The 27257-nt window shown below is 42.6% G+C and overlaps 1 protein-coding gene across 1 annotated transcript in view; it reads left to right on the top strand.

Annotated features, from left to right (window-relative positions):
* The first annotated feature begins 17454 nt into the window (after positions 1–17454).
* The window catches only part of GPLD1 (glycosylphosphatidylinositol specific phospholipase D1), a 586386-nt gene continuing 576583 nt past the window's right edge, over positions 17455–27257 (top strand). The window contains exon 1 of the mRNA XM_078685714.1: positions 17455–17586. Within this exon, the coding sequence (XP_078541840.1) occupies positions 17493–17586 (94 nt within the window). The 5' untranslated portion in view covers positions 17455–17492. The remainder of the gene's footprint in view (positions 17587–27257) is intronic.

Below are 27257 nucleotides of genomic sequence, written 5' to 3'. Positions count from 1 at the left end.
TTGGATAGCGTAGGGGAAAAAATTACTATTCCCACTCCAGAGAGTGCAACAGTAGGGAAAGCGTTGGATAGCTTAGGGGTAAAAATGATTATTCCCACTCCAAAGGGTGCAACAGTAGGGAAAGCGTTGGATAGCGTAGGGGTAAAAATTACTATTCCCACTCCAAAGGGTGCAACAGTAGGGAAAGCGTTGGATAGCGTAGGGGTAAAAATTACTATTCCCACTCCAAAGGGTGCAACACTAGGGAAAGCGTTGGATAGCGTAGGGGTAAAAATGACTATTCCCACTCCAGAGGGTGCAACAGTAGGGAAAGCGTTGGATATCGTAGGGGTAAACATTACTATTCCCACTCCAGAGGGTGCAACAGTAGGGAAAGCGTTGGATAGCATAGGGGTAAAAATTACTTCCCACACTACTCCCCTTTTAACACACAACACACTACACATACAAAAACCCCACAATTAATATACATATCAATTAATCAATTAATAACAATTAATATTATTACATTCATGTAATTATAAATTAGCTAATTAACACATATTAATTACCAATTAATAATTATTTACCAATTAATAATTAATTAACAAGATATTTACAAAAATAAACAATATTTATTAATACATTCTTTATAATTAATATTATGAAATAATTAAAAAAACTAATTACCAATTAATTAATTAACAATTAATTAACAATAAATACCAATAAATAAATACAATCTCTTTAATTAATTTAATTTAATTATGTCACACCCTATTCCCCTATAAACACACAACCCACTACACATAAATAAATCACATAAAAAATGTAATTGTCATTTAATCAATTAATAATAATTAATTACCAATTAATTATTAATTAGCAATAACAAAAAACAATGAATACTACTACATTAACTCTAATTAATTTAATTAACTAATTAATAATAATTATTTACCAATTAATTATTAATTAATAATTATGTATTAATCAAAAATATTTGTAAAACATATTAATTAATTAATTATAAATAAATTACTTCCCACCCTATTCCCCTATAAACCCACAACCCGCTCTGATACTAAAACGCAAACGTAAACAAAATTACTAATTACTAAACATACATTAAAAAACATGTTTAACAAACATATACACAACATAATAAAATACATAACACTAAACAAAATTTCGATATTAGTAACATACATACCTTAATATCGATATTCTGTCTATCGATATTTTAATTTCGATATTTTGTCTCTCTACCGTAGAAAACACACTTAGAATACAGTGATAACACCTACATACACTAGGGTACACCATGGATTAGGGTACCCCTATGATTGGCATGACCTCTCTTATTAGGCCCTACTACATAATAGGGCAGAGGGATTACAACTACCTTTAAGTCCCTAGTGTATGATAGGGCATGGCAGTATAGAGGCCAGCAGCCCTTTCTGCACTTGTATGTGTGCACTGTTGAGAGCCTGATGTCAGTTTAAAAGCAGCTATGCGTTGCAGCACTGCTTTTAAAATGTATATTGTGCCAAACTCGGCTTTGGTGTTTGGGGTACTTAAAATTGACAAACCACAATAGGTCTCCCCTAACTGTCCCAGGTGTGGGGGGTCAGTAATTTATAAGGACAACCCTTATAAAAGAGGTATATTTATGCCTTGAGGATAGAGAAATTGCACATTTCACTTCCCTCATTGTAGTAAAGTGCTTCCCAAAATCGACTTTGTGCTAGGAGCAATGTGGAGTGCAGATCCACATTATTTTTGTAAATTCAAGATTCCTAAAGTATCCCCTAAGTGTCCCAGGGGTGGCGGTGGGCGATATATTTATAAGCAGGGTCCTTATGAAAGCAGTTTTATGTAAATGTAATGTAAATGTATGTATACTTGTAAAGCGCACTATCACCTTTCAGGCATCCTGGCGCTGTATACCGCTGTGGAACCCTTCCTGGCTTTCCCTGTGAGATGCCCCCTAATGTGCACCCCCAAGGTGAAGCTAGGCATCCTAGCCCTTTCGGGGCCGTTGTGGAGATTAAGCAAGCTATTGCCCAGAGTTACAGAGTGGGACCCATGATTAGAGTAGGCCCCGAGGCGAGAATTATCGAGTCCGTGGACATTGAGCCCAAGACCCTGCCACGTCGGGAATTGAACCCTGGTCCCGGGCCAGACCTCAGCCTCAGGGTCTGCCGCTCTAATCGGTGAGCCACACTTCTCCTTTATAGGCCCTGCTGCTGAAGAAATTGGGCATTTCAGTTTCCTCATTGTAGATACCCAGCCACATAGGTTAATATTGCAATAGTTTATAGATTTATAATTAACACAGGGGACTACCAAAAAATATCATTCAAGGACTTAGGAGAATTGTATTGATAAATCCACCAATATGCTGTTGTTGGATTTATCCTAACATGTACAGAAAATAAGTTATACAACTTTCTTGTCTCTGAACCAAAATTCCGCCTTTCAGTGGTCTGCCCTGATTGGCCAGAGTTAATTGGATTAGCCATGCTGCTTTGATGAAGGGGCAAGTGGCACCTAGGGAGGAAAGGCTATCTCTTGTAAGAGGACCCTTCCCCACAGGAATGCCAGAGCACGGGGGAAGGTTCAGAAAGCTTCAGTTTCAAAGGAAAAAGGGGACAGGCAGAGACAGCCAGGTCCATCTACCCTCTTAACCCTCTGAACCCAGCCTGATGGTGTGCTTAAGGAAGGAGTGTGCAGCTGCCAGAGGAAGGGAGACTATGCAAAAAGCAGGATGCCTGTGCAGAAAATACACAGATGTTTAAGAATAACTCTGTGCTACACTTCCAGGGGGAGTTTCATTCGTCAATTCTATATTCAGAGAGGGTCAAATTACAACAGGGAAGGCTATCCTTAGTGGAAGAGGATGTCTCACACACACATATTAGTGTCATGCTTGATCATGGACATCCTCTCCCCACGCTGGTAAAATAGTACTACCAAGGCGGACTCAACCTTCAAGAAGACTTCGGGTGGGAGGGAGTTCTTACATAAAACTTCCTGGATAAGGTGGGATCCAGACAATCAAAATATACCTTAAAGTTCCTTGGTTATCACCTTTATCCGTGAGGACTTTGTGTATAGTTAAAAGCACTTCGCTCTGAGGGTATGGAGAGCACAATGGCTAAAACCCTTATGCTTTCCGGGGGACCATTGTGCCACACTTTGGGTGAAATGGTCATGTTCTGGGCTATTGCCCTGCACCTCATTGGACAGGAGTGCCCTACTGCTTGACCCCAGAGAACACAGGATAAGTATCCGAGAAGGGCAGAGTCTGTCAGCGCTGCTGCTTGAAACTGAGAGAAGAAAGATTGCCAAGCTGTAAACTTGATTTGCACCATCATGCCCTGCATTCTGACTGACCGCGCCTGCTGTATTATCTGGAACTACAACCCTTTGGATGTACCTTGCGTCAAGAAGAATAAAGAGTGGACGCCAAGCTGGAAACTTGATTTGCACCATTAGGCCTTGCATTCTGACTGACTGCGTCTGCTGCATTATCTGGAACTACAACACTTTGAATGTACCTTGTTTCAAGAGGAATAAAGCATGGGCTCCCAGCAAGCTACAGGTTAACAGAGCGTACCTGCGTCATCTCCACCAAGAGTCCCCTGCCTGGAGTGCATCCAGTGGACTTTTAAGAGTTTTGGCAAAGTGCATTGTGGGAATTGTGGTACCAAACTTTCCAGGACCAGTTTGGAGCTTCCAGCCCCTGGATTGTATTTTGGACCCTTTGGACCCTCGAGGAACTTCAGGAAGAATTTCCAGAAGTTTGGAAACATTTGGAGCAACTTTGGAAAAAAAGCTTTACAAGGGGAATAAGTGTTAGAAAGTGTTCATTCTTTAAAAAATCATATCTCAGGTTCCTTACATTGGATTTTCTTTGTTTTGGTGTTGTTTAAAAGGTAACAAATATTTCCTTTTTTTATCAATTGGTGTTGGATTTCTAATGTGTGTTGTGTCTTAATTATTTACTGAATTGTTGTTTTTAAATGCTTTACACATCTGTCTTTGAAGTTAAGCCTGCCTGCATGCAGCCAAGCTACCAAGGGTTGGGCATGGGAATATTTTTCTGAGACCTTTTCTGAGCCCTAGACTGTGTTAGTGGACTATTGCCAGTGGTAGATGCAAATTTAACCCTAATAATAATTCACTTTCCAACAGCCCCTTACTATCTTTAAAAGCTATCCTTCCCTAAAACCCCAACAATTCTTTACTATCATTTAACAAAACCCTTTCCTGATCTCTAGGAACTACTTAATGCCCCTTAATGCTACCATTCCCTGAATCCTTAACTCCTTACTACCCCTTAACAATTCCTACCTCTGGACCCCAAAAAACCCTTACTACCCTTCAATGCTACCCATCTCTGAACCCTAAAAACTCCAAAGCCCTACACCCCCTATTCACTACTGTGAGAAAGTGGGGTAATAGCTCAGGGTTGAGTATCTATCCCACATAATTACCACAATCCATGTCAGGGTGAACCCTTAAAGTCACTAAACTAGCCTGAGCTCAAACCCTGTTAGCTATAGCACAGAGCACACACGCTTAACTTAGAGGCACGGTGTAAAGTATTTATGCTGTACTCAAACAGTAATAAAGTCAAAGCACAACACAAGAAAGATCCCAAATCAATTTAGAAAATACAGTAAATTAAAAAAAACAAAATGACACTAAAGAACAATAAACATCCAACAAGGAGAATAGGAGTTATTAATTTCTAAAGTCTGTATTTAAAAATAGCGGCAAAAAACATTACGCACCAACTGCGGTCATCTGGTTGTGCGTGATCGAGACATGGGTAACTTTTAAGGCAAACCATATGGAGGGCAGTTTGGATACAAGGACTAGGTTTGTGCCGGTCACAAAGTTACCTTTACACATAGAAACGTTTGTGGAGCAAAACGTCTTCAGAGGGGCAAGGCTGCAAGCTGTGTTTAAAATGGCCTTGCAGACGATGGGGGACTAAGTCTGATGTCTTTGTGAGGTAGTCAATGAAGGAACGAGAGCTCCAAGCAGGAACAGTTCAGTTCATGCCAAAACAGCCCTCGACATCGATTGGATACAGACAGTAGCTTGGTCTATAAACCCTGCTACACTTTCGTACTTTCAAACGTTTCTGTAGGTTTGATTTTCTCGGCTGTGACCGAGGAGGGCTCAATGTCATTAAATGCTGATTGACAGCAGTCCAGCTAAATCAGATTTGATACTGCGGAGAAGAACGTTAAGGAATCTGTGCTGAACTCAGTCCCAGCTGTAATGCACCCTCAATGGATCAGATTGGCAGGTTAACCACAGTCCCAGATTAGTTCTCAAAGAAAGAAGTTGGCAAAAAAAATTAAAAGCCTGAGGTTTCAGGAAACTTTCGGAGGAAGCTAAGGGTGCAGGACCTTGGGGACAGCACTTAGGGGTCCAGACTCACTCCGGCAGAGGCCAGCAGCAGGGTGAGTCCAGGGGAGGTCGAGTTGAAACTGGTCGGCTTAGAATTCAGGAAAAAGCCTCCCGAAGCGTGTTGTGTCCCTGTAGCTCAAACAGGAAGCTGGCCGTATGACCCTTGGAGTCCACTTCTTTGACCTGGATACAAGAGGGAGAGCAGGTCCAGCAGTTGCGGCTGCCATTAATTGCAGGTGGAGAGGCTGGGGGAACGTGGGTGGGTCATGTGGGAAGGGAGCGGGGTAAGGGTTAATCTAAAAATAAATAAAAAACGTACCTGTCTGCTGGCCGGGTCCCTTGTTTTCTCTGTAACTACTCCTGCTCTGCTACCACCGGCAGGACCAGAAAGCAAGACAGCCTCCCACCCCTCCCCTAACTCAATCACAACACTGCAATGGCAGCGCTGTGATTAGGGGGGGGTGCCGCCCATCCAGGGGCTTACGAGGAGGTCATTTTCTCCATGTAGGCTGCATTGCAGCCTGCATGGAGAAAGGGCAGAGTGCGCATGACTGGTTTGGGCAGCCCCAGAGGGGCCCACAGTGCCTAGATACCTCCAGGTCATGTTCTGCTTTATAAATACCTCATTTAATTTCATTGCGCCCTCAGAAGTGGGCACACCACTCCTCCCCTGCACCCAGAGCAGCCCTGCCCACAACTAAACATAAAATGGTAATATGGGAAAGTTATCATAATTTTATGTTTCTGCTTGTTGCACTGAGGTAAAGCAGTGGAGCGACGCTCCTCCGCCCTATTGGAGAAACGCCACTGAGGTCCAGTCTTCAGGGCTCTTTTCAGGTCACAAGCAGCGGGTCCAGTCCTCTTTCATTCCTCCGCACGTCCAGAAGTGATCTGAGCAGGGTATTGTGGGTGTCACATCTTTACCTCTCACCAGCCTGTGGATGGGGGAACCCCCTGAGCTCTCTATAACCAATGGGGTAAAAGTTGCCACAAGTGACCCTACACAATTTATAGCACTTCTCATATGCCCTGCCCCAAACAGTCATCCTGCAGTGCCCCTCTCTGTCCAAAGACAGCATGGTAAAACCTTTCGTCCCCTGTGCAGAGCTCCTGCGTCCAACCTAGATGTGTGGCTATGTAAATTAGCAGCCCCTGCCTGTAGTTCTGTGGGCAGCTCCTCTCCTTCTGGGCATGGTGCCTGACTGGTTAGGTGGACTAAGTAAGTGGGCAGGCCTGCTATTAGCTACATCTGTCTAATCCAGGGTAGGCCTTTTTTTAAGTTAAGTGTCCGGCTGCTGTCCAAATAGTCAGCCTGCCAGACAAACAGAACACTCGCCTATCCCCAACAAGCAAATTGTTTAAGTACCTGTTCTAAAGTATTTATAAATCCGGCTTTACCCTTGAATTGGGAGTATAACAATTATTTTTTTACATCCAAAAATGATGTCTGTTGCTGTATCCTAAGCAGAGAATGCAAAATTAAGTGTATTGTTTTACCCTAATGTTTTCCTCTGGAAGAGTTAACCCTTCTATAGTGAAATGTCTTTTAAGACCTTTTCACTGTAAGGGCCTGTTTAATTAAACCTTTACATGTCATACTATTAAATACCATGCACACTGCATTAAAGTGCAGCAAGGCTTACTTATGGATACATTATTAACATTTAAAAAGAGGGTTTTAGGTCTGTCAAAAAGGGGTTATTTTGACAGGTCGAATTGGCAGTTTAATCATGCACAGCTAGGCTCTTGGTGTCAGGCCTGCAGTCATGTTTTTACTGTCACAGCAGTGGGGCGTAATGAGTGCTGCAGCCACAGGTGACATTTAATTTATAGGCACTAGGTGCACTGTGAGTGCCATATACTAGGGACTTATAGATAAGGTAAATATACCAACCAGGGGAATGCTAATTTCATTATGGTGAAAGGGAGAGCATAGACACTTTATTGCTGGTTAGCAGGGGTAAAGTGTGGAGAGTTCTACAGCCAACAAAAACAGTCAAGGCAAAAATCTGGGAAAGATGGTCATTTCCAACAACAATTCCTAAGTCATTTAAACCCTTATGACTTATGTGTTGTAAATGTAAAGAATTGTAACTTACTTTGTTGTAACTTACCTCATTGTGGTAGAGAAGGAACTGTTATGAATTCATGTCAGTGGTGATTCATTGTAGTGGATGCATTGTACTGATATAATATGATAAAAGGGAGTGGAAACTAAGAGCTTTAGAATTTTAAGAAGCTATATTTCTGCAGGCAAAGCTGAAGGCTCATGAAAGTTAAACTGTCTGTGGATTTTAATATAACTTTTTAAGTAGAATTAGATGAATAGCAACAAAAAAGATCCTATTTTAGAGGTATTCTCATGTCCAAAGGCTTCTGAAAATAAAAACTTTGTCCTATTATACGTCATTCCTGAAGGTTTCTCTAAGATTGATAGATGTCATGTCAGACCCTGTTCTGCAGCTTTAGTGCAGACAAAGGCTACAAGTCCCGTGCAGATGTGTTGAGGTTATTTGCCACTGGCATCCTGGGAACTGTTCTACTACCGCTCTGGAAACTGCCAAGTCAACCCTTTCCATACGTGAAACTCAGTGTAGTAAGCATGAGCAGTCCAAGGCATCTCAAGGAGGTATTGGGTTTGGGGCAAGAGGCTCAGAACTAAAGCAATCACACAATAGATACTGTATTGTAATGCACAGCTCAAAGCTTCTCCTTTTAGAAAAAGGTACAATTTTCAATATAAGGTAGAGCTTAATAAAGTGCAAATGGAGAAAGACAATCTAGGGGGATGAACTACAGGGTCTTTGGGGTATCCTACATAATGAAAACATGGAAGTGATCATGATTGAATCTCAAGTGCAGTCTCACTGTGTTGCAGCGGAGCAGCTTCCTAGAATTCTGTGACCCATAGGACACTAAGTAGAAAATGACTATTCAGTTATTGTGCCTGAAGCAATGTTCAATACATTATCCCACTAAAATGTGTTAGCCAAAAGTTAAATGTTAATGTCTCCCAGGCATATGGATTCACATGATGTGTGCAGTTAGATGGGGGATGGGGAGAGCTATCGCTCCCAACAAGGCTCTGTTGGAAATCCCTGCCTCCTTCTCTACATGGTCAGTTAGGTGGCACAACAACAGCTCCACCAAGACACCACTAGCAGTCTGCTCCAGCAGGCAAATTTGAATGATCTTCCTCCTTCTGTCTCAGACTGTGGTGGTTGCTGAAGTGTAATGAAGGGAAAGTCAGCACAGTAAACTACTTTTGCAACCAAATAAACTAAGGCTAGAGTGAGCCACTCCGATGGCAAGAAAAGGCAAGGTGGCTCAGAGCGTTAGGCCTTTGGTGCTAAGAGCAGTGCTGTCTTAATGTCTCAAATTTGAATCACAGTAAGCCCAACTCAGCCTTCCATCCTTTGGAGGTCAACAAATTGATTATGAAAATAGGCAAAAGTAAGACCTATTTCCAATGCTTAGAAAATCAATTTTTCATTGCTTCATAAATAAAACGATTATTATTAGAACAGAAAATGTGCATTGTCAATCGAATGGCAAGAGTAATGTATCTGTCAGTGATGGCTGCTATTTAACGGGGCTTGCAGGGGGGGAAGGGGGTGGTGAGAGAATGAAAGAAAACTTTTACCTCCAGGCCGGCTGCTGCCTCTCGGTCCTCTTTGGTTTCTCGGCCGACTCCAGGAGCAGTAAGCAGGAACCAGGAAACCCATAGGCTACCAGACTCCCCTAACCAATCACAACACTTCCTTAAAGCAGCGTTGGGATTGGTCTGAGAGCCATGTTTTGGTGCTCAGAGAGGGACTGAGAGGCTGTGTATGTTCTCCACCCAGGCTTTGCAATACAGCCAGTGGAGAACATGCAAAGTGCGCATGACTGTTTGGCCAAACCCTCATGCTCATTTAGAGTGTGCTTACCACTCCTCCCCCTGGCCCCTGCTCTGGCCAGCCCAACCCCAACTGCACCTAAGTAGGAACGGAAAAATAAAATGACAATAACATCGCGTTATTATAATTTTATTTTTCCCTTTTACAATGCTTGCAGAACAGTGGGGTGACTATCCTCTGCCTTAGCAAAGGAGCCACCACTTATAACTGTTAGTGAAAGTAATGGCACACCATTGTAGTGGGCTTTTTGGTATAAATATACCCATTGGGATCACCCTTTATTCACAATTTTGAGCTTTTGGATGTATAAGAATGATTTGGGAAATTGTGGTTAATTTTCTGATGCACAGATTCCATTTGATTGAATCAATGAGTTTCCTGTTCTGCAGTAGTGCTATTGTTTATTCCTAACGCTGCTGTTCAGGGCCGGACTGGCAGTATTGGGCACCGGGTGTTGGTCCGGACAGGTGGGGACTAGTTTTGGACTGGTGGGGGCCGGTATTTGTCACTGGGGGCCGGTTTTGCAGCATCGCTGCAATATCGGCCCCCTGTAACAAATGTGCAGCAGCAATATTTACCCCCAGTACCGCCCTGCAAACCCCGATCCCCCAGCAGCTGGTCTGACTTAATTGCCAGGGCAGGATTACGTTCCCAGTCCGACCCTGCCGATATCCCAGGTAATGGTCCAAAGACTATTACTTCACAATATCACAGTTAGTCAACACTTCGCAATTTAATTAATAGTGTGTTGTAATCTACTCTTCATCGATGAATCGAACAATCTCACGAAACGCAACAGCAAACCAAATAATCAGTGGTGATTTATTCATTTTTTACCACTATTGAACAATGTAAAAAGCTTACAATACATATAGGTCATATTGGTTGCCCCAAAGGGAGCATGCAAAATAGAAAGATGTGAGTCAGATGGTGTTCAGTGATAAAGAAAAGAAAAGAATAGCAAAGATTTGCAAAGATTCGTGACATAAAAAGAACACAGTTTTTTTATATTACACAAAAGGATAAACAATCATCCATGTTATGGGACCTGGCCATAAAACAATTCATCCATAATTTTGATTAATTTAGAAACCTATATATCTGGTAGTTATAATGCACAAAGAAGTAATGATATATAGGTCCAGGTCAAAGGTCAAATAGGCGTCGACGTTTCGACTCGACTTCGGGCCTCGCGTTGAGTTAAGCCTGGGCCGTGTGAGTCTTCATCAGGACCAAGACGGGCAACCTTTATTGTTAGATGACCCTATGAGACAAAGACATTTTTGTCTAAGAAAGCTGTTGCTGATAAAGTCATTGAGTCAAAAAGGAGACCGAGGGTCGATAGCTTACCCTAGCTGCGAAGGTGATTCTAGTGTATTTTTCTTAATCTTGATCAATTAATGAAGTGTCCTCCTAAAAAACAATACAGTTTTTGAGGACCTGGAATTAATAAAATATTCAAGATCTGAATAACGGAGGTGAAAGAATTACCTTATTTCCTATATAGTGTAGCCCACCAGGAGGAATCACTCTGGAGTTATTCCAATATGTGGTAAATACCTACAAAAGGAATAGACATATTAGAGTAAACAGATTCACTCAGAATTGGTCATCAAACAAACAGGAAAGTCATGGTAATTGTACCTGTTTGGATCAGTAGTGTAGAATGATTAAATCCTGTTTGTCCCTTCAGCGTACTGATGCTAATGAGCACCGTGCCTCAAAATTCCTTTTTACATTCGGACCGCTATGTAGGGAAAACAGAACTCGATATACATACTAAAAACAATTGAAGGTTCCCACCATATTAATCAGAGGGAAAAAAACGGATCATGGAGCTTACCTAACTCGTGCAGTGTCAGAGATTCAAAAGGTGTGAGGGACGATTAATTCTGCATGTCCCTTCAGCGTACTGATGCTGATGAGCACCGTGCCTCAGGAATCCTTTTTGTTTGGACCGCTAAATGGGGAAAACATAACTAGATGTAAATACTATACACCAGTCAAGATTCCCAACTTTTATCAGGGTACGAGGTCCTGGCGCTTACCTAACTCGTTCGATATATCAGGGATTCAATCGGTGTCTCGCGTCTCGGGCAGGTCCGTGGCAGTACCACAATGCGGAAGACTGCATTAGTATAACACTTTTGATAACCAGGCTCAATGTATCAGTCGATAATTGAATGTGGATACGAGACTCATTTCTGCAGAAGTTGATGGAATATATTACTTGGAAGTTGAGGATTGAGGGTTGTCAGGTGGACCCCCAATTTTAAACGATAAATTATCCAGCTAATACCAGTTCATAAAAAGTTCTAGACCAACATCGAACAGTATGTTAAGGGCACTGTGGTGTGATATAAAGCAAACTCAACTCCTCCATTCAGATATGGATATTATGACATACAATTCTTCCCACATAGTGAGATTTACATAAAACAAACCATTATATTCAAAACATGAATGCAAGCATACAGTGTATTAAAACAAAATTACATTACAATATCAGATCTGCTGTCAATAGAGTACATCTATAACAGTGATATACAAACTGATAATTATACAATCAGAAGGGACACCTGTCTATTAATCTCCTCCATTTCGCTCAATCCTGTCTGTACAGTATCCAAAGAGTGTATCCACCTGCACTCTCTTTTATTCAGAATGGTACTCAAATCTCCTCCTCTGGGGTTAGCTCTCACTTTTTCAATGACCCACCATTGTAAACTATTGGGGTCATCTTCAAATCTAGTGAAATGGTCCACTAAGGGTGCCCCCGGTGTTTTACAACGTATTCTACTTACATGTTGGAGGATGCGGCATTTGATTTTTTGAATCGTTTGGCCCACATATAGAAAACCACAGGGGCATCTGATGACATAGATCACCCCCGTGGTATTGCAATTACTGTGGTCTTTAAGGGTGTAAAAGTTGTACATTCCAAAGTAAGTGGACAAGCCTTGCATCCACCACATTTTGTGTGTCCTGACAAAGGTGGAAGGCCCACAAGGTAGTTTGACTACCTTGTTGTGGGGAAAGCAGAAGGGATTTTACCAGATGATCTCTGATATTTTGTACCTTTCCTTAATGCATGTAGCGGAGGGGGCATTGTAATGTAATTTTGTTTTAATACACTGTATGCTTGCATTCATGTTTTGAATATAATGGTTTGTTTTATGTAAATCTCACTATGTGGGAAGAATTGTATGTCATAATATCCATATCTGAATGGAGGAGTTGAGTTTGCTTTATATCACACCACAGTGCCCTTAACATATTGGTCGATGTTGGTCTAGAACTTTTTATGAACTGGTATTAGCTGGATAATTTATCGTTTAAAATTGGGGGTCCACCTGACAACCCTCAATCCTCAACTTCCAAGTAATATATTCCATCCACTTCTGCAGAAATGAGCTCGTATCCACATTCAATTATCAATTGATACATTGAGCCTGGTTATCAAAAGTGCTAATATTGACCTTGCAATTCACCGTTCCAAGATGGCGGAACATTAGACACATTGATATCGTCATATGATAGTCCCCTTTCTATGTTGGGTTATACTATTGCAGTCTTCCGCATTGTGGTACTGCCACGGACCTGCCCGAGACGCGAGACACCGATTGAATCCCTGATATATCGAACGAGTTAGGTAAGCGCCAGGACCTCGTACCCTGATAAAAGTTGGGAATCTTCACTGGTGTATAGTATTTACATCTAGTTATGTTTTCCCCATTTAGCGGTCCAAACAAAAAGGATTCCTGAGGCACGGTGCTCATCAGCATCAGTACGCTGAAGGGACATGCAGAATTAATCGTCCCTCACACCTTTTGAATCTCTGACACTGCACAAGTTAGGTAAGCTCCATGATCCGTTTTTTTCCCTCTGATTAATATGGTGGGAACCTTCAATTGTTTTTAGTGTTTATATCGAGTTCTGTTTTCCCTACATAGCGGTCCGAATGTAAAAAGGAATGTTGAGGCACGGTGCTCATTAGCATCAGTACGCTGAAGGGACAAACAGGATTTAATCATTCTACACTACTGATCCAAACAGGTACAATTACCATGACTTTCCTGTTTGTTTGATGACAATTCTGAGTGAATCTGTTTACTCGAATATGTCTATTCCTTTTGTAGGTATTTGCCACATATTGGAATAACTCCAGAGTGATTCCTCCTGGTGGGCTACACTATATAGGAAATAAGGTAATTCTTTCACCTCCCTTATTCAGATCTTGAATATTTTATTAATTCCAGGTCCTCAAAAACTGTATTGTTTTTTAGGAGGACACTTCATTAATTGATCAAGATTACGAAAAATACACTAGAATCACCTTCGCCGCTAGGGTAAGCTATCGACCCTCTGCCTCCTTTTTGACTCAATCACTTTATCAGCAACAGCTTTCTTAGACAAAAATGTCTTTGTCTCATAGGGTCATCTAACAATAAAGGTTGCCCGTCTTAGTCCTGATGAAGACTCGCACGGCCCAGGCTTAACTCACCGCGAGGCCCGAAGTCGAGTCGAAACGTCGACACCTATTTGATCTTTGACCTGGACCTATATATTATTACTTCTTTGTGCATTATAACTACCAGATATATAGGTTTCTAAATGAATCAAAATTATGGATGAATTGTTTTATGGCCAGGTCCCATAACATGGATGATTGTTGATCCTTTTGTGTAATATAAAAAAACTGTGTTCTTTTTATGTCACGAATCTTTGCAAATCTTTGCTATTCTTTTCTTTTCTTTATCACTGAACACCATCTGACTCACATCTTTCTATTTTGCACGCTCCCTTTGGGGCAACCAATATGACCTATATGTATTGTAAGCTTTTTACATTGTTCAATAGTGGTAAAAAATGAATAAATCACCACTGATTATTTGGTTTGCTGTTGCGTTTCGTGAGATTGTTCGATTCATCGATGAAGAGTAGATTACAACACTCTATTAATTAAATTACGAAGGTCCCAGGTAGACAGGATGAGCGTGGAATAGGGATGGAATTTATAACACCCAGTATATACCATTATGCCTGATCTAGTCAGGAATGAGGAACAACATGAGGAATTGCTACTTACTGCACCAAATTCCACTTGTTGTATCTTTTCTTCCAGTCATTTTCCCTCAACAAATCTTCAAGAGAATTTTTCATGCAAAATCAGTCAGTGGTATGGTGATGACTGCATGCAGTAAGTACTGCAACACAGACTTTGCACCAAGACAAAGTCATGCAAAGTGGCATAAAACTAAGCAAAGTCTTGCAAGAGTATTTACTTTCCGGTCCTAAAAGGAATTTTCTGCTGATAGGTGCCCATTTCCCAGCAGAAATGGCACTTTATTCTGCTTTGTACCACTTTGTTTAAGGGGGCATTACTGAGGGTTACTTGGACAGATCTGCAAAAGTACCAATAGTTTTTGATGCAAAGCCTGATGTACAAAGAAAGCCAGACCAAGCTTTGTGTCAAAAAAACGAACACCTCCGTGAAGCAGATGCTTACAAGGATAAATGTTTTAATTTCTCCAAACATCCCACACATTGCAGGTGTCTTGCACTGCAAAGTGCTTATACAATGGGGTCGATTCCGATTCGGGAAAAAAACCGTCCGTATGATTTGTATCCGGAGCCCTCTCCGTACGAATCGTACCCGTCCGTCCGAGTCGCGAAGTACGATCCGTATTCCGTGAATCCGTCCGAATCATCGCGATCCGTACGTTTTGCAAGGCTGAAACCGTGAACCGTACGACTCGTACACATACCGTACGACTCGTACTCATGCCGTACAACCCGACGAGTATGATCCGGACTGGTGTTTGAGGACGCGACTCGTACGGTCCACGTCAGGTAAGGGCGAGTCGTACGGAAAAGCACACAAACACATAACCACCGTACGGTCCGTACCCCCATGATCGCAGGGGTATGCACCGTACCCCTGCGATCATGGGGTGTACGAGCCGTACCCCCATTGTACGATCGGTGTACGAGCCGTACCCCATGTACGATGGGTGTACGAGCCGTACCCCATGTACGATGGGTGTACGAGCCGTACACCGATCGTACAATGGGGGTACGGCTCGTACACCGATCGTTCAATGGGGGTATTGCTCATACACCCATCGTACATGGGGTACGGCTCGTACACCGATCGTACAATGGGGGTACGGCTCATACACCCCATGATCGCAGTGGTACGGTGCCTACCCCTGCAATCATGGGGGGTACGCACCGTACCCGTGGGGGCCGTTCCGTACCTGTTTTGGCGCGAACTCTGCTTTTACGGCTGTTTTCAGCTCCCGTAGAAAAAGGGTCGTACGGTGCGTACCCGACACGTATCGTACTTGCTGGGTCGTAAAAAACAGCCGTGAACCGTACAGATGTCGCGTACAGCGGGTTCCGAGGGAGAATCGTACGGAGATTAGAGTCGTACGGTGTCTTGTACGACTCGTACGGAGTACGGCTCCTGGTACGAATCGTACTTCGTCTTACGTACGGGGACGTTGCAGGGAACGATTCGTACGGGAAAAACGCTCCGAACGGCTATTCGGAGCGGTTTTTCCCGAATCGGAATCGACCCCATCGTGTGGAATTTTTCAGAATTTGTATAGGCACGATTTGTTACTGGGAGGGCTGGACTGAGAAAACCAGCCCTTGCAATTGAGTTGGACTGGGACTGCGGACAGGTGGGGGGAGGGAGGGATGCTGGTGGGAAACACTGCTGCTTTTGTTATAGGGGGGCGAAATTGCAGCACTGCTACAAAACCAGCCCCAGTAACAACATGCATTTGCAATGCAATTGGTCTCACCTTTGGGACCTTATATGTATTTAGCTATGCAGGACAATAGCCTGGGTGCTGAAACATCTACCGTTCTTTAACATGGAGGGAAAGTAAGCACCAAACTGCGTGACACGCCAGGTATAGAAACACATGGAGAAAAATATTGCCTTTCAGCTGGAAATGTTATAGGCAAAGCTCTGTTTTTAATATAAAATCAGGGCCTTTGGTAGTCATATTACTGAAAATACAAGATTTGAAAAAAATATTATTGTCTACGGGTGCTCGTGGAAGACAATTTCTATGGACTGGAATCTAGAGAATGCTAAAGTGATTCTGGTATTCTAAAGTGATTCTGGTATCTGGTATTCTGCTGGTTGTTTTCTATCAAGAAAGTTGAATAGAGACAGATGCCAGAAAAATAAAAAAAGAAAGTCCCTCTGCAGAAAGCAATTCTGGTATTTTACTGACCACTGCTGATCGTTTTCTATCAGACAGTTAAATAGAAGCAGTTGAACAGAAAACAAAACCCCTAAGCGGAAGCAGACAAGTCTAAGGGCTGATCTCCAGAGCCAACAAACTACATACACATATAAGTATATAATAAGCATATACTAAAATATATACAAGAGGTCTTGAAGGCTCGACCTAAAAACGGCCCCCACCAGTCCAAAAAAGGCCCCCACCTTTTTGGTTCACTGAGAAAACGCCTATTGCCCGCTACGGCCAGTACGGCCCTGGGTACTGGAAAGGTTTGCAACATGGTGCAAAGACTGTGCCTGCCACTAGACAGCCTTTATAGTGCCTCAGCACAGGGGATAATAGCAGCACCAGCAAGCAATTTTTAATAAATATGGCTCTAGGCTGCTTTCTTCCCCTTACGCAACGCAGCAATTTTGGTTGCTGCGCTGCATTGCACTAAAAAAAATTGGGCAGATTTACAAGCCCCCTGCATCACTTTTGCATCATTTTTCCCATGTTAAAAATGACGCAAAAGTGGCGCAAGGGGCTTGTAAATCTGCCCCCATAAATCTACCCTTAACTTTGGTAATTCCATCCCTACTCGGAATTTCGACCAAGCACAAGCTCCTGGATCAGAATTTTCCAGTCTAGTCGTAGTTGGGGCCTTAACAGCTGAAGTCACGTTTAATATATGCGCTGCATCGTTGTATTTCTCTTACCCCTTGTTTGACGGGTATTGTAAATACGTCGCAGAAACCAACTCAGCTGACCCACTGGGCATTGCGACATGGAACATCAAAAGCCTCTGCGAACTTCACTGGGGAAAAAAAATATTTTTGGGCGGTGACGACTGAAAGCAAACAAGTGAAAGGCAAGCTACAAAGTTCACAGAGCGGAGTTTCCGTTGCATGGATTGTGGTGTGTTCAAAATCCCAGCAAAATGTCGAATATCCGGATTGCTTTTTTTCTGACTTTGATCTGCAATTTGATTGTACTAAGTGATTTCTGTGGGATTTCCACCCATCTTGAAATAGGTAAGATTCATGTATGAGAAGTCGTTTCCTGCATTTGGGTTTCTTGGTGCATATGCCTAGGCAGTAGTTACAATTCACCTGAGTGCAGGTCAGCTTGCTTCAATACTTTGCATGCAGAACAAAAGGAAAAGAGGCACATATATCTGATTTGTTTTTTCCTTGTGGTGGTGAAAACATGATTATTTGATCAGATGAAAAGGAAAGCCTGAAATAAAGACGATTGCCTTTGTCTTGGATAAGCGACGTCTGTTTCTGCTTTTGGTATAGTACCGGAGCCGTGTTGCCGACCCGACCGTATACTAGATTATGTTGAATTTAAATTCCAAGGGAACAGCAGTTCAAGTGACTTGTATCTGTGGGAACCATCGCAGATCAACGATTTCTTTATGAATAGGTAGGTGGTGGTATTCTGGACATAATTTAGAGTTTGTGGAACTCCGTCACAAACATGACGATGTCCCCAAGCCCAAGGTCGGTAGGGCAGTCGGGCAGTGTCAGACAGTTTTTTGGCTGTTTCTGGGTCTGTTATATTGTCTGCTGGGCAAGTTTTTACTGTTGATTTCACTGATATTAAAACAAAAATTTCCTGCCTCAGGCTCAAATCCATGCAGCCTTTCATACCGTGTAAAAACATTTATACATTTTATACAGCGTGTCTTACCAAGTTCAAAACTGCCTCAATTTGCAAACATGGGCCACATTTTTTAGCTGCCTACTTCACTAATGGGAGGCACTTTTATTTCAAATGCCCAGCCCTATTCTTTGTTGTAGTCCGACCCAGATATCCTGTCCGCCTTAATGCAAGCACGTTTGGATAAAATGCACGTACAAAGGTATATGGTACATCTATCATATTTGTGACGGAGTACCCATCTGCTCAAATCGAAATTAGTCTCTTAGGGCAATATGACGGATATCCCATTTGCCTTATTACAAATGCCATACCATGAAATGCACCTCTAAAAAGTAAGACGGTATATCGGGCACATTTGTGACAGTGAAACCTATCCATCGAACTCTCGATCAGGCCCTTAGACTTCATTTAATAAATAAAACTAGTAAACGAAAATGAGTTGTAAATATACTGACATAGCACTAACATCAAATTTCATTTTTTGAGTTTGTCATAAGATACTGCGCTTTTAATGTCATGATTTGAGAGGGTAACATTTAAAATGTGTTCTCGGATGGATCTGATCATGTCTCTAAAATTACATTAACCTAAGTCCAAGAAGTGAATGTTGATCTGACAGCTGTGATGTTAATGTGGTTTCTCTGATTCGTTATTGGGAGGGATAGAAGAGAGGCCATGTCCTGAAGCCAGTGCAGTTTAGTGTCAGTCCCCTTCTGCTAAAAGTCCTGTTTAAAGTCCAGTGAGAGACAAAGCATAGCAAGAATTGATGAAAATGTGCTCTTTTCCTGTAATTTTGTATATTATGATCAAGATTGATTCTACTAAAGATGCTTTTGGAGAAGAGGCTTAAGAGTTTTTACAAGTTTTTCAGCACCATACTACCATAATTATTAGCAAATTAAAAAAATATGGTTTAAGGTAGTGTTTATTAGAGACTGGGGCCTCATGTACTAAAAAAGCATTCTGAATAAGTGGTCGAAATTTGTGCTCCGAATTTTACCGAATGCATTTTTATGAACAAATAGGTTGGTCCACAAACTATAAAATTGTAGTGAGTAACAATTCGAACAACCAAATTATTATGCATGAGGTAGGTCCCAAATTGCGACCCACAGCAATTGGCTACAATCACAAGAATGGTGGCATACTGAAGTCAGTCAACCACCATGTCTATGATTACATTTAATTAAAGCAATCCTTGTTTTTTCCATGCAGCCCATTTTTCGAAAACAGAATGTGTTAAAATAAAAATTAAGGGGCTTATTCACAAGCCCCTTGCGCCACCGGTTCATTACTTTTTCCCATATTAAAGTCATGCACCGGCGACGCAAGGGGCTTGTAAATGAGCACCTCAAAGTTTTACAAACATTTTTTAATTGGTAACGTTGCCTACATTTAACAATGCTTTTTTAATGATTCAAAGATTAAAAGAGGTCCCTTTGGGATCACTTCCCGGTTACCAACTCCTTTGAGGTGGTGGTAAAATGTTAGTAAAAAGAACACGAATACATACCATAAAGAATCCATTTTTGAAAGGGGATACCCTTAACACACCAAATAGTGATTCCAAATGGTTTCCTTAGCCCATTAAACAATTCAGAAAACCTTTGATGAATTGTTAAATGTGTTTAGTACATTTAAAAATGGATTTTAGCATTCACACATCCACTGATTTACTGAATTAGAGGGTGTGCAAATGAGGAAACCCTTTGTACATGAGGCCCTTGATCACTTAATCATCACTTAATCATCGGGGACGGCTCCTCCACTAAGGCAGAGGAGCATCGCCACACTGCCAGGAGCAGCAAAGAAAGGAAAAAATTAAAATTATAATAACGGGATGTTATTATCATTTATTTTCATCCTGATGCGGCAGTGCATGAGGGGGCAGAGTGGAGCTGCAGGGAAGGAGTGGTAGACACTCCTGTGCGCAATGACTGTTTGGTCAGCCCTCTCAGGTCGCCCTAAGCAGTCATGCGCACTCCCCTGTTCTCCATGCAGCTGCATTACAGCCTGCATAGAGAACATGCTCACCCCTACAGCCCAGGCTGAGAGCCATGTCACGGTGCTCAGACCAATCACAATGCTCCATTGGAGCGCTGGGATTGGCTAAGGGGTGGGAGCCTGGCTGCCTGCTTCCTGCTCCTACATGTAAATATTTTTGTACTTGTATAGCGCACAGCTACCCGCAGTGGGTTTCCCGGCGCTTGTACGAATACTGCAAGGGAACCCTTCCTGGCTTTCCCTGTGAAGTGTCCACTCCTGGGCACCCCATGGTGCAGACCAGGCATCCCTCGCGTTGTGGGGGCCGTTGTGGAGACTACGCACGCTATTGCCCAGAGTTGCAGCGCGGGACCCATGATCAGAATAGGCACTGAGGCGAGAATATCCGGTCAGGGGAATTAATAAGGCGGGAATCGAACCCTGGTCCCTGGCCAGAGCTCTGCATTGAGGTCTGTCTGCTCTAACCATTGAGCCACACTTCTCCACTGGAGTCAGACACATGCAAGCAGGAGAGAAGACACAGGACCCGGCGGCAGCAAGCTTAGTTTTATTTTTGTATTATTCCTTTTTTAACCCCTTGGCCGCGGCGGTAACTCCACCGCAACGCTGGGGGGGAGGGGGGCCGCGCGGTGCTCGTGATGGAACCACTCCGTCACGAGCCACGGGCACCGCTGTGCTTGTGACGGAGTGTTTCCGCTAAAGCCCCGCCCACTCAATAGAATGTGCCGCGCAGGTGTGGAATTGCGGCAGCGTGGGTGGGGCGGCGCACTGTAACGGAACCACTCCATCACCAGCACACAAGGGTTAAACCAGCCCGAGCCTTCCCCCCCCCCACCCCCCCAACCCCCACACTAGTTGTTTCGGCTGCCCCTGTTAATCACTGCTCTACAGGAACTCCAGCTACTCCTTATTGAGGAGGCTCTGTAAGGCCAAAACCATTTGGAGCCGGCTTAAGCTTCCTTTCAGATGCAATGTTGTCTAAAAGTTTGAACCATACTGTGTCAATCATAGCAGGAGCCAGGCTGATTTGCAAATGGTTGGTCTCCATCAGTAATGACACAGAATAGTTAAGAAATTATGGTATGAAATACACCAGGAGTGATAAGCAGTTGTTCAGATTAATTCAAGCATTTCCATCCTTCACTTCTTTACTGTCTAGACCACCTTTGTGGTGGAAGCAAAAAGGCAGCTGTGGACAGACCAAGAGCTGAAGAAATGCCTGCAAGACACCGACCATTTTTAGGTGTCTGAGTTTGCAATGTATGCATCATCCAGTGGGATTTTCTAGTGGACTATGCACTATCCACTGAATTGTTTGTTTCAGTTGAGCAACATGAGCTTAGTTCTTCACATCTAGAGGTTAGAAACTAGTGTGTTTGTGCCCAAAATAGGTAATGAGAGGCAGTTCATCAATTCAGCCAGACGGTTTTTCAAGTGCCAATCTTGGTTTTCTTTCTGGTCTACCATTGCACTGTGAAAGTAGAAGTACTTTTTTCTGTTAAGCTACTGCATCATAAATGCTTCTGGTCATTGTTTAAATAGCATTTGTGCTAAAATCACAATGGTCGTAATGAGCTTGAATGAGTAAACCTGGGCTTAATCCTTTGAAGTTATGGCCGAAAATAGCATGCTTTTCCTCAAATCAATGTATGTTAAATATTAGGCAGTAAAGCAGCACCAAAGCAATATTAAAGTGAGGAAACCAAAAAATGATATTTGCAAAGCATTTCAGTGAACTTAAGTATAATATAATAAAGAAAATTAGACAAAGTCGACAACATTGGATTAAGGTTACCAGGGATGTAATTATTGTTACATTTTTAAGTTAGGTATATCAACAGGAGCAATGATGTATGAATGTTGATTTTAGTTTGTTTGTGATACCAAAGGCTGCCAGCAGAGGTCACTATTGACGAAAATAAGAAAAGATTAGCAGTAAACTGTTCTGCCTCAAAAGACCAGGAGTGCAGAGACAGAGGCAGTTGACATAAGAAATGTGGTTATTCGTTAAGAGGAGTAGAAGCCCCACTCAAGAAACAACCATAAATCTTGTCAGAGTGAACTACAAAAGTTACTAAATTAACCCGTGCTTAGCCCTCTGGTAGCTTGGAACAAAGAAGTCAGGCTTAACCTAGACAATGTGTAAAGTATGTATGAAGCACTCATGCATTAATAAAGTGAAAACACAACACAAGCAAAATCCCAAACCAATCTAGAAAAAAGAGTACATTTTAATACAAAAACCTACACCAAAATGAACAAAATACAACCAGCAGAACTGGAAATATTGATTTTGAGTTACAACTGGTCATCTGGGCAGGCAGTTGCAGGAAGGCCTCTGGAAACATGTTGTGTCCCTGTAGCTTACACAGGAGATAATCAGCCAACTGACTCTTGAAGTCACTTTGGGTAGCCTGGGATCAAGGCAAGCAGGTCCAACCTTCCTTCTCAGAGAGCAAGACAGTCCTTCAAGCAGCAAGGCAGTCCTTCTGTTAGCAGGGTAAGTTCTTCTTCTGAATGTTCCTCGGGTCTAGAAGTGTTCTTAAGAGTGGTTCTGAAGATTGTATTTTTATGCCTGATGCCAACCTTTTTGTGGGAGAATTCTCTGAACTTCATCCAAAGCTGGTTCCGGTAAGTGTGACCCCTTTCCAGATCCTAGCTCCAAAGATTCTACTGGGGGGAGTCAAAGACAAGGGTAGGCTTTTTGTCATGTTCCTTTGTATATGCTCTGGACAAGTCCTTTGAAATATAACCAGAGCAGGTTGCAGCTGCTCCCCAGCCATCCTGCAAGGACCACCCTCTCCCACTACACCCAGGTCCAATTATTTACTGTCTGGGCCCAATGCACATTCTTGAGGGGAGAACCATTACCAGGCCCAGACAAACGGAATGTCCTAGAAAGCCTTAGAAGCTTTGTCAGGAAATACCAACTTTCTGAAAGTGGAATTTTCAAAATTATAATCTAAAACTTGACTTTACCATTTAAGAGGATTTTAAATTACAATTAATTTGAGTGTAAAAAGAAAATCTCTACCTGCTCCCAATCTGAAGTTAGCACTTATTAAACTAAGTAAGGTAACCCAATGTTACCTTATGGGAGAGATAGATCTTAGAACAGTAAAAAATGACTTTAGGAATTATTCACTGTCAGGGCATGTAAACCATAAACACACATAACACAGCTTTTTCAATACCATGCCCTATGAGCCTTTAGAGACTGGCTTAGGATTGACTTATAAGTATTAAGAGGAATGTTTAGCCCTGACAAAAGGTTTATTTTGTTAGGTCGAAATGGCAGTTTAAAATTCACTACAGGCTGCAAGGGCAGGGACATATTTTAAAGCGGTACTTTGTGGGTGGCACAATGAGAGCTACTACTCACTAGTAGCACTTAATTTACAGGCCTTGGGTGCAGACAGTACATTTATTAGGGACTTAAAACTAAATTAAATTTGTCATTTAGGTGTCCAACAATCTTCAAGGCTTCCATAAATGAAAAAAGCCAAGAAACTACTTGGGGACTCATCTTCCCCATTGAGAGATTCCTCCACCTACTCTCTTCTAACAGTACATTTCTTGCCTCCATGAATCAATGCTTTACCCAGCTGCAGCTTTTTCACATAAAAACAGGTAAGTTTCAGTGTTTTTATAACCACAAACTTTTTGCTTTCACACTGGAGACTCACAAGACTATGGTTGATCATAATGGATTGGTGCAGCCCCCGATCCTCCAGTGAACCAGACTCTGACTTCTCTGCAATCCACAGCCTCACAGGGAGTTCCAGACTAAATTCACCAGTGTCACCTTAAGGATTTGAGGGCTCCTTGGCAAGACATATTTTGAGGGCCCCTGCAAGGAACTCATTTTGAATTTTATTACCCATTTCCTGCTAACTCAAGCTACCATGATATCAAACAATACTAAATTATTTGCAAAACTCTAACAGGGTCACACAAAAACAGTAGAAATATGATGAGAGGGTTAGAGAGGCAGAGTCAAAGATATAGATGGCAGAGAGGGAGACTTTGCTAGGAAACAGAATAGACAGCTGTGAAAGAGAGAAAGGTCTTGTTCATAGGGAGCCCTTATGAAGGTGGGGGCCCAGGGCAATTGCCCTCTTTACCCATGCCTTAAAACAACCCTAAATCCACACCTCAAATGGAATCTTAAACAACAGACCGCTAAGCGAGTCCAACTACAGAGCCCTTATAATTCATCTCACAGTGTCTGTCTTGTAAACAGGCTAATGTATGCACCTACGTGACCGTGCATTTGGTGGTGAACTGTTGTTAGAAATGGGGTTTCTGTTTGGCTAGGGTGTGCACCTGATTCAGGCAGGACCCACCACTCTAATCAGGATAAGGAAGTTGTACACCCAAGATAACCCCTGCTCACCCCCTTGTAGCTTGGCAGAGCAGCTGGGCTTATCCCAGAGGCAATGTAAAGCATTTGCACAACACACACACCACTGACACACATCCTACATCACAAAAGAGACTAAACACAGTAGTATATACAAATATTGCTTTGTATTAGATCAACCCATTAGACCATCATCGGAAAAATCATAGACCATCGTCACATAAATCCTAAACAGTTTTGTAGGCAATTGTCATGAACATAACATATTTGCCCACATGCATCAAACTGATTTGCATTCGCAAACGGTGCGAATCTCAAAATTCTTCCGTTTGCAAATGCAATTCATTGTTTTGGGATGCATTAACCTTTTTGGCTTTTTCGCAATTTAAGAAATCGCAATTTATTTGCGATTTCTTAAATTGCGATTGCATTTAAGAAATCGCAATTTTGCGATTTCTTAAATGCAATGCATGATTTTTTTTAAATTGCGAAATCGCTAATTGGAAGTGGTAAATTACCATGAAGTTAACCTTCATGGTAATTTTTCAAAACTTTCAAAAACGCACAAAAGTGCATTTTTGAAAGTTTCATTTTAAACACACACATGTGTGGAAAACGCACTTTAAGGTACATTTCAGGGGTGCAGGGGGGGTCCATTGGACCCCCCTGCACCCTTGAAATTGCATTCTCATTTTGCGATTCCTTAATTGCAAATCGCAAAATGAGAATGCCTTCACATTCATTCCTATGGGCTTCTAGGCCCATAGGAATCAATGGAAAGGGATTCCTTAATTGCGATTCGCAAATTGTGAATCGCAATTAAGGAAAAATAAGGAATCGCTAAAAAAATTGCGATTTTTTAATGCATAGCCGTTTGCGAATTCTTAATTCCGAATCCTTAATTTTCGCAATTAAGAATTCGCAAACGGGAACATTGATGCATGTGGCCGTTAGTGTACTAAATCAATATTTATCAGTTGCACATGTCACAAAGAGCCTAATATGAGAGAGACCATTACTGGGAATAGCATTTAGCGCTTTAACACAATAGTGAGGGAAAGGCAGAGGAACACATTGTTTTGTTGCCAATATTAAGAAAGGGCTCCTGCTAATGAGAGTTGTGTTTACCGGGCTCAGCAGAAGCAGGTCAAAAAGCCTCAATTTGGATTTGGCAGAATTGTAGCAGAGAAACTGCTCAGATCCCCACCTTGGGGTTAGCACGGGTGGTACTTTTGAACGAGGGGACTGAGCAGGACCTCCGTTGAGGATTCCTTCCCGCCTGGCTGACTGGCCTTGGGTAAAAACGAAGGGGGCCCACGTTGGCCCATTTGACAAGTGGCAAGACGCTCCTGCATTCCTTCTGCTCATTTACCTGTGGATCCCAGCTCACCTGAGCCCACAAGGCTCAGTCTGGCGATGGTCAGGGGCTGAAGCTGTAATGGAGACTTCTTCTCCCTCTACTTGCTTTAGGTGTACCGGGCAGCCTAGGAAGATGTTGCGGGGCACCACAGGAGTCTTCCTCAGCACCTGCTGCTAGGCAACGCCGGCTGTTCATGTTACACTTGCCCTGCTGGAGAGCGCAAGAGATCCTTTGTCACAGGAAGCCCAGTGCAGCTTTCCAACAGCAGTCGAGGTGTTGCAGGAGGAAAGTGACATCTGGGTCTTCGCCAAGAACAGCCTAAAGGCACAAGGATGCAAGCACCGGAACCTGGTAAGACAGAGTGCAAGCACCAGATCTTTCTCCAATCAAAGTAAAAGCCAGTAAAAGGAAGAATGTGAAGTCCCAGAGTCTTCCACAACAGGAGTCCAGGTCACACAAGCCCTTGGAGATTCTTCACAAGCAGAATACCCCAGCTGGGCAAAAAGAGTCAGCCCTTTTCCTCCCTCATAAGCAGATGCAGCAATTGCAGGCCAACCCACCCCCACACAGAAAAAGGTGGTCCTCCTCACACAGCTCGTCAACTGTTCTTCTTAGCAGGGTCCTATTGTTTCTTGAAGTAATCTAAAGTCCTGGGTTTTAAGGTCTCATATGTTTACCCTATTTGGTCATTGTCCTTTTTGTGGCAAGGGTTTCTGAGCCCTGTCCAAACCAGTCCTGGTCCAGCATGACTACAGGGTTGGAGACAGCATTGTGCAAAGGAGAAAAAGCCTATTCAGTTACTAGTGAAACGCCTCCCACCACTCAAAATGTAGACCAGGTCTATTCAGCCCAGTGATGAGTCACCCAGGCAAGGCAGGACACACCTCAACCTCCCATTGTGACTGTCTAGAGTGAATTCACATCCCCAGCTCCTGTCACTCCAAAACCAGACACTGAATACACAAACAGTCAGAGGTGCACAGAATGGTATAGCAAGAAATTGCCCACTTTCCAAAACTGACATTTTCAAACACACAATTTAAAAACCACCTTTAACGAAAGGTGTGTTGATAAATTTAGAGAGCCTAAACTACATTTACCATCTTGTCCCCATTGAAAATTACACATGTAAAGCGTTACAGTGCAGCCCCAATTATAGTCTATGGGGCAGATAGCCTTTCAACAGTGAAAAACTAAATACACAGTATTTTACTATCAGGACATGTCACACACACCACGTACATGTCCTACCTTTCACACACACTGCACCCTGCCCACGGGGGTACCTTAGTCATACCTTAGGGGTGCCT

This window comes from Lissotriton helveticus, chromosome 4_1 (genome assembly GCF_964261635.1).
Source record: "Lissotriton helveticus chromosome 4_1, aLisHel1.1, whole genome shotgun sequence".
In the NCBI taxonomy this organism is placed as follows: Eukaryota; Metazoa; Chordata; class Amphibia; order Caudata; family Salamandridae; genus Lissotriton; species Lissotriton helveticus.
Note: the sequence above shows the minus strand (reverse complement) of the source record. Positions and strands in the feature narration are given on the sequence as shown.